This window comes from Trachinotus anak, unplaced genomic scaffold (assembly GCF_046630095.1).
Source record: "Trachinotus anak isolate AG129_WGS33_773 ecotype Australia unplaced genomic scaffold, CSIRO_AGI_Tana_v1 ptg000004l, whole genome shotgun sequence".
Classification (NCBI taxonomy): Eukaryota; Metazoa; Chordata; class Actinopteri; order Carangiformes; family Carangidae; genus Trachinotus; species Trachinotus anak.
Window position 1 is genome coordinate 22,753,158 of NW_027273855.1, and position 15,631 is coordinate 22,768,788.

Sequence of the window (15,631 nt, forward strand, 5' to 3'; positions counted from 1 at the left end):
GCGGTGAAATTTAAAGTAGCAGAACATGGAAACACTCAAGTAAAGCACAAGCACCTGAAAACTGTACTTCAGTACAGTACTCAAGTAAATTTATTTTCCACAACAGAAAAATGTTCATTAACACTAAATGATCCTTCGTCTTAAAAAAGGAAAAAAGGAGAGAAAAGGTAAAAAGTTGACTCGATGTTCATCTCTGTGACATTTCTGATGCAAAAATTCATCAAAGATGCAAAAGTGCTGAAGAGGAAGTTTCTTCATGAGAACGGCTTCAAACGCAAAGCACATCAAGTCAAATGGAATCGGGGGGAATTTGAGGCTGGATATACAATCACTATCCTTTTTAAATGTTATGAATATCCATCAGTGGACGGGAAACAACGTCAAAAATATTCTTACAAGAACGGTAATATTTCAGTAACTTCTGAGATGAATACTACTCTCTAAAGAGAAATAGGAGGCAGATCTTTAAATTCAAATAATAGAGGAACATTACTGTGGCCTGTTTCTTAGCAAACAAATTGATTTGTGATCTGGAAGAGCACTTAAGAATTAAATATGGATTTTCATTTGTCATCATTCATGGCACTCCTCAGAGACTCTTCTAATATTTTCTAATATCTAATTTAATTCTTCTGAACAGATTTGGATTTTTTTTCCAGTGGTGCGGGGTCTTGTAAAACTTGAAAACAGATCCTAATTTCGTTTATCCATTCATTTTTGCTTTGTGTGTACTTTTTATTAATTCAACCATTTTTTCTTTAGTGAAATTGGTGGGTGAGTTTGTTAGCTTGAATGTATCTTATCCATATACGTTTTTAAAAAAAGAAAGAAGAGAATTGCATTGTACTTGAATTCAGCACCAGCAGCGGTGACAACACATAAATAAATAAATAAATATCTTAACATTCTGAGAAATGTAAGAAATGTGCCTGTGTTTTCCCTGCAGCCTGAGGTATTACACCACGTGGGAACGACCCAAAATCTGCCAGCAGATGTTATCAGACTTATCAGGAAAATTAACAGGTAAATCTGAAACCAAGTACGCATAACGCTAACAACTTCACAGAGGGCTGGGAAGCAGACAAAACTAAAGTTTTTGGTAAATTTGAATCGAATTCTGTGAAAGACCACTGAGTGTGGTCTGTTTTGATTATCTTTCTCATCTATTCCTGTAAAATATATTTCCCACTTCCTGAAATTCACGAGGTATCTTACAAAGCTCATGACACATTTATTTATTTACAAGCACCAAAAAACACACATCTTTAAAAAATATAATCATAAAATACAAATTAATCTTGTTTTTGAGAAAACCTAAATGAAAAGTACAAATTTTGAGTTGATTAAAAGTGTGAAGTCACTGAGCTGCAGTGGACTGTGCAGGCAACAAAGACCTCCGTTAACACTGTACACAATGCAAAAATAAATGCAAATAAGTACAAAACATCACACTGACTGAACTAGTGGAGATCAGTCGAAAGCTTCCCACGTGGAACATGGCACAGTGCAGCTCACAGCCCCATCACAGAGGGAAACACAGCAGCACCTGTTGAGCGAAGGACAGTGCTTTCAATCCACCGATACCTACCGTTTCTCACAACACCCCCCACCTAAACTCATCACTTCATTAACACCAGCCTATGTCTAAGTCAGCGTTAGGTCGTACTTTTTGGGCTACCTTGACCATCTCCTGTGTCCGCGTCGGGGACTTTCCAGTCCAGCTGGCGACCTTTTTCATAGAGCCCCTTCAGGATCTTCCTCACTTCGTCGTTCCCACCTCCACGACTCAGCTCCAGGTACTTCCTGTACAGCTGCAGAGCGGTGCGTGCATCCTCTATGCTGTCGTGGGTTTCCCCTTGGATGTTGAGGTCTGTGAACAGGAGCATCCCAGTGAAGAGGACAATCAGGAATGATTAGTCATCATGACTCTATACATCAGGGTGTATAATAGGAATAAATGCCTCCACACTCCCATGCAAAAACACAAACACATATTTAAATTAGTCATGGGGACAGTTGAGGATGTACACAGACCACAGTACTAATTATTCAAGCTAGAGATGAACAATATGAGTCAAAACAATGACTCATTGACCAACTGATGTTTAAATAAACTGCCTCTCCTCAGAACTCCGACTAGAAAATGTCAGATGATTAATTAGTAATTAGGCGCCTTTTTTTGTTAATGAAATAAACATTTACATTAACATTTGAGGAAAGACTCATTTTAATGTCTGTTTGCTACAGAGGTTGTATTTACTTATTTTCACTTTTCACAAAAATAAACAAAATAAGGAATTTGCACAAACGTTTGCATAAAACTGTACCTGCAGCTGCACTGGCTTATTTGTTTTAGCTCTGCACATGTTCTGCTTTTTTCATTCGAACTGACCTAAAAAGTACCAGGCGAGAAACCTCAGAGAAATCATCCTCTTGCGGGGCAAATGGAACAGGTAGACAGTGTCGACGACTTGGTCTTTGAGAACCTTAAAAACAGCAGAGAGACAGAAACCTGAGTCATGACTGCTCGACTGCAAACCAAACAAATCTGACTTACAGCAGTTGTTAAATAACATACCAATAAATTAATGACCCGAAAGTCCTTCTGTAGGCCGTGACCGACAAAGCGGACTCCTGTGTCGATGAGGAAGCGCAGCTTTAGGTAGGTGGACTTCAGAGTGGTCAGATGCTTTGAGGAAATCTTTGCATCCAGGTCTCCTGGTTTGATGCCGGAATACTGTGTCAGATAGTCGACCACCTGGAAGAACACACGGTCAGTGAAGGTTAGGTGCCAGAACAGGTGTGAAAAAGCACCGCGCCTCCTCAGGGTTAATATTGGACTTTGCAGCTTTAAACATAACTAATGAAAAGACTTTGCTGGGACAAATAATCAATCATCTTGATCTGAGCACAACAGAAGAAGATGAAGAAATGTTCCTGTGATTGTTACTGTCCGTGCATCGTGTGATGATCAAACTGCAAACAAAAAACACAGTTCAACCTCTCTGCTCAGACCTGGTAATAACAACCATCTCAGGTGATCCGATCACAAGTGGACAGCTCTAAGTGCAGGTGTAAAACACCAAAGACGCATTGAGGACACATTGAACCCCCCTCCTCTCTCTCTCTCTCTCTCTCTCTCTCTCTCTCTCTCTCTCTCTCTCTCTCTCTCTCTCTCTCTCTCTCTCTCTCTCTCTCTCTCTCTCTCTCTCTCTCTCTCTCTCTCTCTCTCTCTCTCTCTCTCTCTCTCTCTCTCTCTCTCTCTCCCTCTCCCTCCCTCGTTGGATTATTTCAACACAACAATGCTTATGTATTTATGCATATAATGCAAGGACGTCACATCTGATTACAGGTGGTCACCCGAGACGCCTGTGAAGACACATTTTAAAGCCAGGTGTGAACGTGCTACTCGTTGCAGAACTTTCCTGAACTGACTCCAGGTCTTTCAAATATTTTGTAATGGAAGGAACTTCTGGCCGCTTCTCCTGCTTTCTTCTGTTTGGACTCATCAAGTGTATTGTCCCGCCTGTGAGTGTATTATCAACTCTAACAAAAGGACTCACTATCTAATGACAATGAAGGCAACATGATAGAGGAAGTGATGGGAAAAGGTGTCACCACAACAAAATGATTTGGTCAAATGTATCCTGTTTCTACACGAGCAAAGAAATTCCTGTGAACATCATGATTGTTTTCATCCTCTCACCTGCTCCTGAGTAGAGATGTAGTCATCGATGAAGGGCACCCCCTCGTTGGGCCCCTGACCCCTCACACAGGTGATCCTGGCTACAGACATCTGACTGGGCTTGATGGTCGACTTGGTGCCGTCACTGCGCAGCTCTGCCTCTTCCTGCAGACACACACACACACTCACGAGTCAGGTGTGTTTACAGTGTTTAAGTTATCACATGAGGAAGATTTGACAATAAAAACCGCTATTTTACACTGAGCACAGCCCAACAATTAAACCTAATCTACAAGTGGAAACATGTTCTACATTCACGCTTATGAAATTTTTGAAATCAGAATCAATATCAATACACCCATGTCTTTCTTTGACAGTCTAAGAGAAATCAATTAGTCGATCAACAGAACAATAATCTGCAACTTTTGGCAACAAGCAAAAAAAAAAAAAAGACAAACATGTCAAATGTGAGAATTTGCTGCTTTTCTTACATTTTTGTAAAATAAATATTTTTGGATTTTGGGCTGTCGCTCTAACTAAATGAGATGTCTGAAGAAGTCCCTGAATAAACTAAATAATTAATGCATCAACTGAAAAGTAATTATTAGTTGCAGTCCTCGTTCTGGTAAAGAGAAATGACTTCACCTCCTGACCTGCTCAACACCACACAGTCAAAGGTCATGAGGGGCTTTTTAACACAAAACTGAATGAAAGACAACTTAGTCATTTATAAGCTGCAGACCTTGATTGACTGACAAAAATGTTTCAAAAGATATTACTACAGAAATATTTTTTTTGCACACTGACTTTCAAATTTAACATCTTTCTCACAGTATTGTGTAATGAAGCTGAAGATGAATGAGCTTTTGACAGATTTCAAAAGTATCACAACTGGTAACTTATCTGATCCAAAGGGGGACACATGAATCTCCTCAGAGGCCTCAGTGTGTTTCAAAGCATGAACTTGTGGGATTGTCAAACAAAATTGTCTGTGTGTGTGACTCAGCTCTTGTCACCTCTCTCTATCTCTACTAAACTTCAAAGGTGGCCACTGGAACAGCTGTAAATTCTTCAACCTCCAGATTTGATTGGTTGACATGTCATACTAATTATGGTGGATTGTTTGAAGTATTCCCTGACATTTAACTAAGTGAGTGACTGTCTCTGGACACGTCATTTACACTTGTAACCAGGTTACAGCCTCATACAAACAGCAAGCCTGGTTTCCAGAATAAGGGTCAGGGATCAGAGATCATGTATATGATTAACTGGGTTTCAAATCAGCTTTTTACAAACACGCAGAGCAAAGACTTCACAAAGTACTCCACTGATGTACCATTATATTTATTGTACTACTATTGTATTATTAGAAGATCAAAATCACTGCAGCAGAACCAGAGATATTGTTTGTTTATTCCATTTAATCTTTCTTGTTAAAACCTGGCGTCTACATTACACACAATGTAACTCGATCGCCAACACTTTGCTGGGAGACTTGGGTGTTTTATGCCAGAAGCTGCTGATGTGGCCTCAAGCAAAGACGAGGAGCTACGCAGGTCTGACTCCACACCACCAGATTCCTTTTCATTTTCAACCTTGTAGTCTTCACACTCAACTAACAGTGACTCAAGTGACATCACTTGAGGCAGCTTATCTGATTTTGTGCAGCTCACCCTGGACCCACAAACGATTTTGTACAGCCTTTTTTTTTGGGGGGGCTTTTATGCCTTTATTTGATAGGCGAGTGGAGATTGACAGGAAAGGGGCAGGGAGAGGGGAATGACATGCAGGAAAGAGTCGGGCCAGTCGGGAGTCAAACGGGCGACTCACCTGCCAAGAGCATTTGCGCTCATGTGGTATGTGCCCTAATCATTCGGCTATCGGGTCACCCCCTTTGTACAACTTTTTGAGTTCCCCTTTAAAGTCAAACTGAAATCACATTTAGCCATCCCGTTTCATCGTCAGAAACAGGGTCTTTGGGGAAATCTCAGACATGCTGCTTTTTGTCTCAGCTGGTTGGAGCGGCATGTTGGTGTCTGTGTTTGATTGACAGCAGTGGACACGCTGTCAGAGTGCTGGTGTCCACGAGAAACAAAGTAAACTGCTGTTGAATTTGAACCAAAGTGACATTTGCAGGTACGTTAGCATGCTGTTTACCATGCTACCGCTGAGCATTTCGACCTGCAAACTGACGTCAGCAGCGCCCTTCTGCTTACTTATTCAACATCAATGCAATTTGCTTTCCGAGGAACTTTAAGAGGGGGAAAGTCACAGTGGAGTGGGTGGATCAAAGGAGAGATCGTTATATGAAGTGACGAGTCCTTGTATTAAACATCCAACTACAACTGAATCTAACACAACATTGCCTCGAGACGTCCAAACACACTGGTTTCTACTGAATACCAGGAGTAGCAGTATCTTCTTATACAGTTTAAGCAAGCAAGCCATGCTTCCAAAATCTAATGGTGGATTGGGAGAAATCTGATTACTGAAGGCTGAGTGTGGATACGTGGATTTACCACCAGGTCACTGCAAAGTATGTAAACTGCACAAGCTGATTTCTCTCACTACCTTGGTTTCTTTAGTGTATTGTAAACACACTGTGACAGAGTGATGTAAACAGACAGTGGTGTCATAATCCGGACTCACCTGATTGAGTGTGACAAACTCTGCATCCAGCCCCACCAAGTCACCAGCCTGCGGCATCTCACTGACCATGAGGGGGATGAACGTGGCGTGACTCTTCCTCTGTTTCCGAGCCAACGAGGCTTCTGTGAGCAGCACGCTAGCATCTATGGGATTTTTAACTGAGCCAGACAGAAAAGCAAGAGCAGCTAAATGAACGCACAAAATGCAAACGTGCAAGTAAAACACTCCAGATTAAATGTCCGAAAACTTACTGCGCAGGTCGTATTTAGTATGGTAGTTCCTCTTGGCATAATATAGGATGGCTGGCACTTTCCAGCTCACGTCAAACTGTGCAGCTTCAGTCTTTAAAAAAAAGAAACAAGACAATATTTTCACATGGCTGCAAACATAAAATTTTCTTATCATTATTTTAAAAAGTGGTCAAATAATTACCTTGTCAATTGGCTCAATTAAGAAATCATTGAAAAGGTACCACTGCTGGTGTGTGACTCCCTGAAACAAACACATGTATCACTCTAAGATCAGTCTTAAAACACAGAATTGTTGCAGCCCAGTGGCATCTCTTTCTCAGACTGTTTTCTAATCTAAGCTTCACTCACCTCCTTCCTTTGATGGTAGGTTTCTCCCACTTTGATGTGTGCAACCAGGTTTCCACCTGTGCGAGCGTCCAGGACGTGGGGCACTGTGACAACCAAGTCATAGAGAGAAGCGCCCTCCGTCTCTTCAGCAGCACTTAACTGTTGTGGACACAACATGATGAGTCAGTAATTACGTGTAAATCTTAACACCATGGTGAAAAACCAATTATTACATGGTCAGGAAGCCAAAATAAGTTGAATCAGTTGGAAATCTTTTCTCCCCTCACCTCCTCTCCTTCAGGCCAGCTGCTGATCTCCAGCCCCTGACTTTTGCTGATGGACATCTTGAGAGTGAGAGGGATCCAGACGTGTCGCAGATCCTCTGCCCGAGTGTCGAAGGTGAAGCCCTCCATGCTGCATAACTCCTCCCCACTGCACAAGGGTGCACAGCAAGTGGTGTTCAGATACATTCCACTGATACAAATGATGTTATTTGTAGAGCTGACACAGTCGATAGATAGAAAATTAATTGGCACTTAACTAAAACCAATTGTTTGAATCAATTTCATATAAAAATACTATAAGTATCTGAAATGTAAATATTTTCTGTTTTTCTGTCATTCATATCACTGTAAATTGAACTTCTTTGGGCTTGGGACATTTGTTTGGACAAGAGAAGCAATGTGAAGGCATCTGGGAAGTTATGATGGGTATTTACTATTTTCTGATTTATCAGAGACTAAACAATTCATCAATTAATTGAAAACATGAGGCGATATTGAAAATAGGTGTTCACATGTAACCTTATTTCTTTGACATTAAATAGGGTCTTACTCCAAGCACCACTCGGTGGGTATTGGTGGGGGTTCTTTAGGTTTTGCAGGTTCCATTGCTTCTTTTTGCATGGCCTTATTGAAGGCATACTGTGAAGACAACGACAACAAAAATAGTTATACACTTCATGTGACTAGAAACATGCAGTTTTCAAAATGTGTTTGAAACTTGTCAGGATGGAAATAAAACCAGAATGAGAGCCGTTTACCTCGGCCTGAACCTTCCAGAATTCAGCCTCTTTCGCACTGTTCACCTCACAGTTTATGACCAGAACATCTGGTAGACAGCGGATGTTGCGTGTTTGCACCTACAGTCATACGTAAAAACATTATCACACTGCAAAGTGGATTTAAATCAGACTGCCAGTGCATTATCTGTGAATATGAACTGCTGATATGTCTGAACGATGGCTGTAACTCACTGTGGGCTGATACTTCTCACAATTTTCACACCACGCCTGAGTGCTCTGCTCCAGACAGATGCTCTTCTTCAGGATCTCAGCAAAGTCAAACTCCTTTATTGTCTTTTCTGACAAGTCAAAATGAAATGAATGCGGTTTAGTGCCCACAAATAGAGGAACTATTTTGTGATCTTTTTGATGCTGAGCTCAGCCTGCACAAGGCTGCCCATGCACACTCACCTTGAGAGTTCTGTTCAGGGTAATGCATGGTGAAGAGCAGCGTGAGGGAGGAGCGGACTGTCTCCTTGCCACAGCGACACAGGCTGCTGTTCTCAACTTCACATCCAAACAATTTTCCAATGGCAGACTCACCAGAGGAGCCCAGAGAACTGCAAGAAACGCTAATAAATAAATGATCACATTTCTCTCAAATTTATTTCTGCAGAAGCTTCATGCCAAACACCTCCAGACTGTAATGGGCTTTGTTCAGGGAATGATTTGGTTCTACACTAACTGGGGCATTGACATCTATTTCTGTGTGTTGCTCTGACCTGCTGCTGGCTCCTCTGTAGGCTTGTGGACCCTCCTGCTCCTGGGTCTCCTGGTGAAGCTGGGTGAGGATGAAGCGGTTCCAGCTCTGGATTAAGCGACCAAGTCTGGCCTTCCCTGTTTGCTCGTCAGAGTCTGCAAGGATCAGGCCCAGTGCAGATGCCTCAGGGATGGTGCGAAACGCTCGGAGGAAGTTACTGGCCTTAAGGAGAAGAAACAGGAGAGTTGGCGTTGGAAAATCTATGTGGTTGACTACATGAAACTACAACACAATGTGGATAAAAATTTACATTTGCATTTACATTTACAGTTACTCATTTGGCAGGCGCTTTTAACACCTCTGCTTTGCCCCTGGGATCCACCTACTGTTATTTAGAGAAACAATAACAAATAGCTACCTGACATGGATCTCCCCGTGACAAATCCAACATGTGGAAGAGGAAGCCGAGCTCACAGGCCAAACAAAACTCCTTCTGGCACAAATGATTCTGCACTAGACAACGGATTGGCTCCAGGAAATATAATACCTACCATGACAACACAATAACAAAAGACAAACAACTCTGCATCATTTTAAATAACATTTCAAAAATAAGTTTTGCTGAACAAAAAACAAAGAACACACTTGACCTTCCCAGTTGCGTACCTGGATCATGCAGTTACAGTAAGCATTGGGGATGTGAGGCTCCAGGCCAGCGAACAAGGTTCTGTTGTAATGTTTGAAGTCAAAGTCCTCTAGTCCGAGTTTAGAGTATTTAATTGTGACCTGATACAACACAAAGACATCTTCATCACACAGACTTCAGCAATCAAAACTTGTTTGTGTTACACAGCAAGCAAACAAATTATTATAATACAAAAATCATCAACCAATGGTGCAATAAAATAAGGTAAATCGTACCTTTCTGTACTTTTTGGGAACCATGTAGAGGTGTGGCTCTTCATCACGTCCAATTGGTGATTCAGGGACCTGGTTGTAATTATCATAATCGAGCTCCACGTCTTTGATCTTGTAAGGAACCTGAAACCAACAGAGAAAAATAATTGAAATCTATGTATGAACGTGACACTAAACACAACAAAATTATGGACATTTTCTACATTCAATTATAGTGGAAATGACACAGTGCTAAAGCTGTTAAATAATAAAAATACACCCTGTAGAAATCTGCCCATGCACAGCATTTAATTATTTAGTGTTTCATAAATGCCCCAAATGAGGAATTATGTGAAAAACTACTGTAAAGTAACTGAAGAATTCCAGCCGTTCTAAAGGCAAAGGTTGGTCACACCGATTATTGATTTTATTTAGTTTTTTTTTTTTTTTTACTGCATTTTGCACTATGTTAACTCATAAATAAAAACTATTCAGGGTATTATTTTTGAAAGCATCCTCTCTTCACTTTTAGGGCCTAAAACTTTTTCACAGTACTGTATGTTTTTACTTACCTGGTTGCGAGGGCGGGTACGAGGATTGGCTGCATAACCAATGAACCCGACGGTTTTCATTGTGCGCAGGATCTCTGGGTCCACGGGAGGAGCTCGTCTGTTGGAGAGAACCATGTTTAGATGAAAATCTTTATGAAATAGTAGCAGTTCAGAAAAAAAAACGGGAACAGCCAAATGTTTTGAGTGATATACACATAATTTATTGTTAAGTACACTTAGCTTAAACTAATACTGTCAGCCCTGCAACTTTATACTGTCTAAATATTAGAAACACCTTCCATTATTCAAGGAATGGCAGACCACATTCAAATGGGCATACTTAAACTGATATTAAAGTACTTTTATTAAATCTAAAAAAATTCAAGTCAGATTTTATAACCATTCCTTGTTGATGGTGAAATGTGATTAGATTACTGGAGAAGTGTCTCAGTCTGACCGCTCAAATTGTCTTCAAAATTGTTCCCTAAATCACTCCTAATGTGACACACAGAAAACCACTGACATCATTTCAGGAGAATTAGTGAACCGTGCAGACAGAAAAGAGAAATTAACAACTTCCACGCAGTGACTGAATATTTTTATGGTCTGAGGAGTGACATCATACATCAACATTTTTCATCCTGTTGCAGTTTGATATTTTGGTTTCACATTGTCAAGTTGCACCACCAGTTCTATATTTCTGCTACTGTCAACAAATCCCAACACAGGACCAAAACCAACAATGTGTTTGTCTGTCTTTCAATACTTTCCAACTTCCTTATCATGGCTGCAGCACTCTGCCCCAAGCTCACTAGTTCCCACTGAAAATGTAAAATGTATAGTTTCATTTTTAACAAAGGCTAGTATTGCCTAAAACAGCTTAGCTCTGTGGTTTTCAGTATTTCAACATTATTCAAGCAGAAGTAAATAGAGCATATGATGGGAACTGTGCAGGTGCATATTACGTGCACTGCTAACTGACTGAAGATAAACTACAGTGTTCATGTTCAGGGTAATGAAGGGGAGCATGTCTCCCAGAAAAACACTCATAACACTTATGTTAATTAAGGTTAATATAACAGGGTATTATCAGACTTTGGCTACACAGACAAAACTTCTTACTACGATCAATTCATTGCTAAGTTTGATTTTTTTTCACAAGATTTGTTTCACAATAAGAAAAATGTAGAATATCACCAGACAGTTCATTTAATGCACATTTAATGTACATTTTTATGTGATTACTGTAACCACAGGTCCTCAGGATGTCTGTAAGTGCAAATGTAACCTTGCTCCTTACTCACCTTGCACTTATTGAATATATGTGGTACGTAGTATTTACACCAGGTCTCCTACTGAAGCTTTAGTGCTGTCCCTCACTTGTAAGTCGCTTTGGATAAAATCGTCTGACAAATCAGTGAATGTAAAATATGCTCCTTGAAGTACTTTTGTAAACATATTGGATTCGGGAAACACCATAATCCTAGGTTCCTGTTCTGGTTTTTACTGTTATCATGTGTAACACACTGTTAATTCATAAATCAATGTTCTTACTTTCATTTAGTATTGTCAATCCCAATCATAAGGGAATCAGCTACAGGAAATACACAAGGCTGTGTTACCTGGGGCTGGGTGTAGCCAGGGCTGTGGGCCAGTCTGACAGCAGGGGCTCAGTGCTGGTCAGCGGCATTGGAACAAGCGAGAGGGGCAGCAGGTCGTGGTTCCAGTCGAGCTGAGGCAGCGTGTCCACAATGCAGGGCAGAGCAAACTCTGTCTCCCGAGAGTAGTCATTGAATGAAACCTCCGGAGCGTCAGACCAGAGATGCACACACCCCCCAGAGTCCCCGAAGGCCAAAGCTTGTTTGCTGGATGAGACGTCAAAACTCATGAGCAACTGGCCCACAGTGTTGACATGAAAAATGTCCGCCATATTGGCGAGACCAGTGGGTTCACAGAACTGGCATTGACCTGGAGAAAGAAACAGGAAGTGGACAATCAAATCTGAGTGACATATTCAGCTAACATTTTATCTGTGGTGAAAATGGTTCCTCAACACTAGTACATGTAACCTGGACAATTATTTTCAAGGAACAGGCACAGGTATTTACAAAACATTTCCTCTGTAATCACTTAGGTATCTCAGTGTGACGCTGAAATATGAATCTGGGCATTAACATAAAAAAGAATGAGTCACATTTTGACCAAGCTCTCCAAGAGAAATTATTACAAGTCATCAAACCGATATTGGTATGAGTAAGACCACACATTCCCCGACTGATACCTGTCTGTGAGATGATTGCAAGGCGTGACGTGTAGGTAGGAATGAAGCGCAAGAAGAGTGGATCCACATGCACTTGAAGTGGGGTTACGGCTCGCATCATGCGGAGGTCGTACACCATGAGAAAGCGGTCACATGCCATCCCATTCAGCCCCCGGCTGGAGAACCCGCACGCAGCCAGAAGATTTCCATGAACGTCAAAGTCTGAGAGGCTGCCAGAGAACGCATCAAACTCATGCTCCATCTTGAAAGTACGCAGGTCCCGAAGGGTTACCTGGTTTTAACAGAGGGAGAGTGTGAGAGTTGTGTAAACTCGAAAAAACATCTTTCACAAATTGATCTTATCAAGTTATCCATACCTTCCCAGAGGTGTGCCCACAGAAGAAGAAACGACTGGTTTGACGCATTATTGCCACTCCTGGGACCTCGACAGTGAACTTTCGAGTACACGACAAGAGAGTAGTCAGTCAATCACTTTCTTTTGGGCAAGTTATTCTTGTATTATGCGGCACATGTGGACCTCTGCTGCATGCATAGGTTGTTGTGGATGTTTATAAATTTAATCCCAATGGCTCACCTTTTGTGTTTCTTGAACAGTATTCAAGTCAACTTCAACCACGTAGTTTTGTAAACCACCCATGAGTAACATATTGTTGTCAGTCATGAGGAGACTATGCATATCAGCTCCTTCCTCCATCCTGCACACATATATTAATAATCACCAACTTAAATCAAGTAGTTCAACAGAAAATTAAAATAATTTCACAGGTGTGGATATCTACAATCAGTCTTAGCACGAGGACATTTGTTCCAGTTAATGTTTGGTGACACTTACGGATAATCAAACATAACAAGGCCCCCACGAGTGTAGCATTTGAGGTTGCACTTAGAGAGGAACAGCACGCCTGTTTCCAAGCTCTGAATGTGTCGGATGTCATCTGTTGGGTGCACTTGGAAAGAGGAATACCGGCCCATTGTAGGTCCAAAGAATGATGTTGCATGACCCTGAAGAGAAGAATAAAAGCAATAATGTAGAATGATGTAGATGAAAAGTATTTCTGTATTTGCATGCCTTAGAAACAATCTATACATCTATGCTCCATAATAATTAAGGCTCTCACTCTGTGGTTTCCCATCCAGAGCATTTCCTCCTGGAGATCAAAATGTGTTGCAGTGACTGGGATGCCAACTTCTGAAACTACACTGTGGAGCTCAGAAAACATCCCCTCCATTAGGTGCACTGGCTCTGGGACTGTCACAGCCAACCCCTCTGGATCGAGCTCCACACCCTGCAGCAAGTTGGGGTTAAGGTGGGGGTCCATGGAGGGCTCCATACCCGCCTCCAGAGTGCCGTGAAGGCTGGGGGGGTACTCACCCATCCCACCGTCCAGACCGTCAAAGTTCATCATGAGTACAGCTAAATCAACCTGCAGAGGGATGGCAACTTCTGTGAATACTAATGCCACTCAAACTGGGGGTAGTACCACCATGATCAATAGACAGATTCAATTTATTATTTGTTTTCATTAACCAAACTCATCAATCAGCTCGTATCTTCAGCCTCGCTTTACTGCTAGCTTTGGCTTGGCTAGCAGTAGCTAGCCCCGGAAGCTAGCGTTGGAGCTAAGTGCTAGCAAAAGCCTCCACAGACAAACTTATGGTATTAAGTGAAATATATTCTGAAAGACACGCCAATGTTTCTTCACTCACAGCAGCAGTGTCTCACTAAAGTATGTGGTCAGCCAGTTAGTTGCTGTTTACTTTAGCTAACGTAGCTAACGCTAGCATCGTTTCAATGACCGTTGTAGCTAAACTGGGCGGCACAAACTCAATTTCCACGCACAAAATATCCGTATTAGTGAAGATTATGCGTTACTTTGTTTAGAAAACGTAGAGTCTTAACATCAATGTAAAGTTTACACCGACCTATTCTTGAAATACGATTTGCCGCACAGGAGTCCATGCTCACTTCATTCACAACAATAACACATACGGGAAAAAGAGGAGTAGACAGGGGTGTGTTCAAGAGCAGCTCCACTGTTGTTGTTGGTTCACTGAATATCATTTCTGTCTACATAAAATACATAAATACATATATTTGTACCACTCAAATACAGTATCAGCTCCGACAGGTCCTCCATCCTCCATAAAGTGGCCCCTGTCTTGAGGTGTCAACATCTAGTTTTAAGACCTTAATTGTTTTAGTTTGCATTGAGCTCATTTGCTGTAAGGTTGTGTTTTATCAAATGACTTCAATCTTTAAAACACTCCTAACTTGAGCAACCTGGAATTATTGCATCAGTCTGACAAACAGTGATATCAGTCTAAAAATCTTACTGATAAATGACCATCACTATTCCCCCAAGATAACATATTCAAATTGCTTTTTGTACAGTTAACCCCCAAAAAGTTTATTTTCATAGGAAACTGGGGAAACTACAAAATACTCACATTTGAGATGCTGGTACCAGTGAATGTTTGGCATATATGCTTTAAAGATTACTTCATAATTAAATAACACAATTGTTAAGTCTCATTAGTCAATAAATAGATTAGTCTATGAACCAAAAATTTGTCACCAACTATTCTAATATTCAATTATTTATTGAAATCGTTTTTTCAAGCAAAAATATCAAACATTCTTCGTATTATATGTTCTCAAAAATGTTCATCATATTTTTCTGTTTTATGTCTTATCAACCTGAAAACTGAATTAATGGATTAATCATTAAAATAATCAGCCCATTAATTGATAATAAAAATAATCATAAGCCCTACAAATTTGATTTTGGAATATGCACCGTGAAAGCACCATATAAAGTGAAATGATAAAGGCTATATGGGGGGGTCATAATGTCAAAATCTTGTTTTAAAACCTTTATTATTTCAGCTGAAACTGTGCTTACATGGTGCATATTCTATTAGATTTGATCAAAATACCAACGAACTGACGCAAAATAAACTCGGTGCAGGATAGTATTCCAGAATATGAAGAATCCGTAATGTGGAGTCTGCAGTTCAGTATCCCAGGAATTATACACACTAAATTTATATATACTATATATACTATAGTGGACAATTACACCCAGGATTAAAGTTCACATGTAATTCTGGAAAAATGGTTCCCTTTATGTAGTGAAGCAGAAAGTAATTGTGTAGAGTTGGGATGCAACTAATGATTATTTTCATTATTGATTGGTCTGCTGATGAGTTTCTTGGTTAACAAATTA

At 40.7% G+C, this 15,631-nt stretch overlaps 1 protein-coding gene across 3 annotated transcripts; it reads right to left on the reverse strand.

The window, feature by feature from the left end:
* Positions 1-1,220: 1,220 nt before the first annotated feature.
* pan2 (poly(A) specific ribonuclease subunit PAN2) lies at positions 1,221-14,526 on the reverse strand. 3 transcript variants are annotated; one of them, XM_071477151.1, is made up of 26 exons: positions 14,506-14,526; positions 13,523-13,828; positions 13,237-13,406; positions 12,979-13,099; positions 12,761-12,838; positions 12,405-12,675; positions 11,746-12,091; positions 10,145-10,241; positions 9,597-9,716; positions 9,342-9,461; positions 9,094-9,222; positions 8,698-8,897; positions 8,387-8,535; positions 8,168-8,274; positions 7,955-8,053; positions 7,747-7,835; positions 7,200-7,344; positions 6,934-7,071; positions 6,767-6,826; positions 6,586-6,676; positions 6,335-6,492; positions 3,707-3,850; positions 2,579-2,758; positions 2,393-2,486; positions 1,667-1,870; positions 1,221-1,546 (listed from the first exon to the last, which is right to left on the reverse strand). In XM_071477151.1, the coding sequence occupies exons 2-26, from the start codon at positions 13,808-13,810 to the stop codon at positions 1,512-1,514; spliced, it is 3,633 nt and encodes a 1,210-aa protein (XP_071333252.1). In that variant the 5' UTR covers positions 13,811-13,828; positions 14,506-14,526; the 3' UTR covers positions 1,221-1,511. The 3 variants fall into 3 exon arrangements, with proteins under 3 accessions (XP_071333252.1, XP_071333254.1, XP_071333251.1); XM_071477153.1 differs by lacking the exon at positions 14,506-14,526 and adding an exon at positions 14,328-14,465 and having other exon boundaries at positions 1,679-1,870; XM_071477150.1 differs by lacking the exon at positions 14,506-14,526 and adding an exon at positions 14,328-14,465.
* Positions 14,527-15,631: the final 1,105 nt, after the last annotated feature.

Excerpts from the sequence above, each read along its gene's own strand:
- pan2 (XM_071477151.1), bottom strand. The coding sequence starts at position 13,810 with ATGATGAACTTTGACGGTCTGGACGGTGGGATGGGTGAGTACCCCCCC. Across the intron at positions 10,242-11,745 it reads CTGGCTACACCCAGCCCCAG|ACGAGCTCCTCCCGTGGACC; the intron begins GTAACACAGCCT and ends TCTCTCCAACAG. Across the intron at positions 2,759-3,706 it reads ACATCTCTACTCAGGAGCAG|GTGGTCGACTATCTGACACA; the intron begins GTGAGAGGATGA and ends GTGTTCTTCCAG.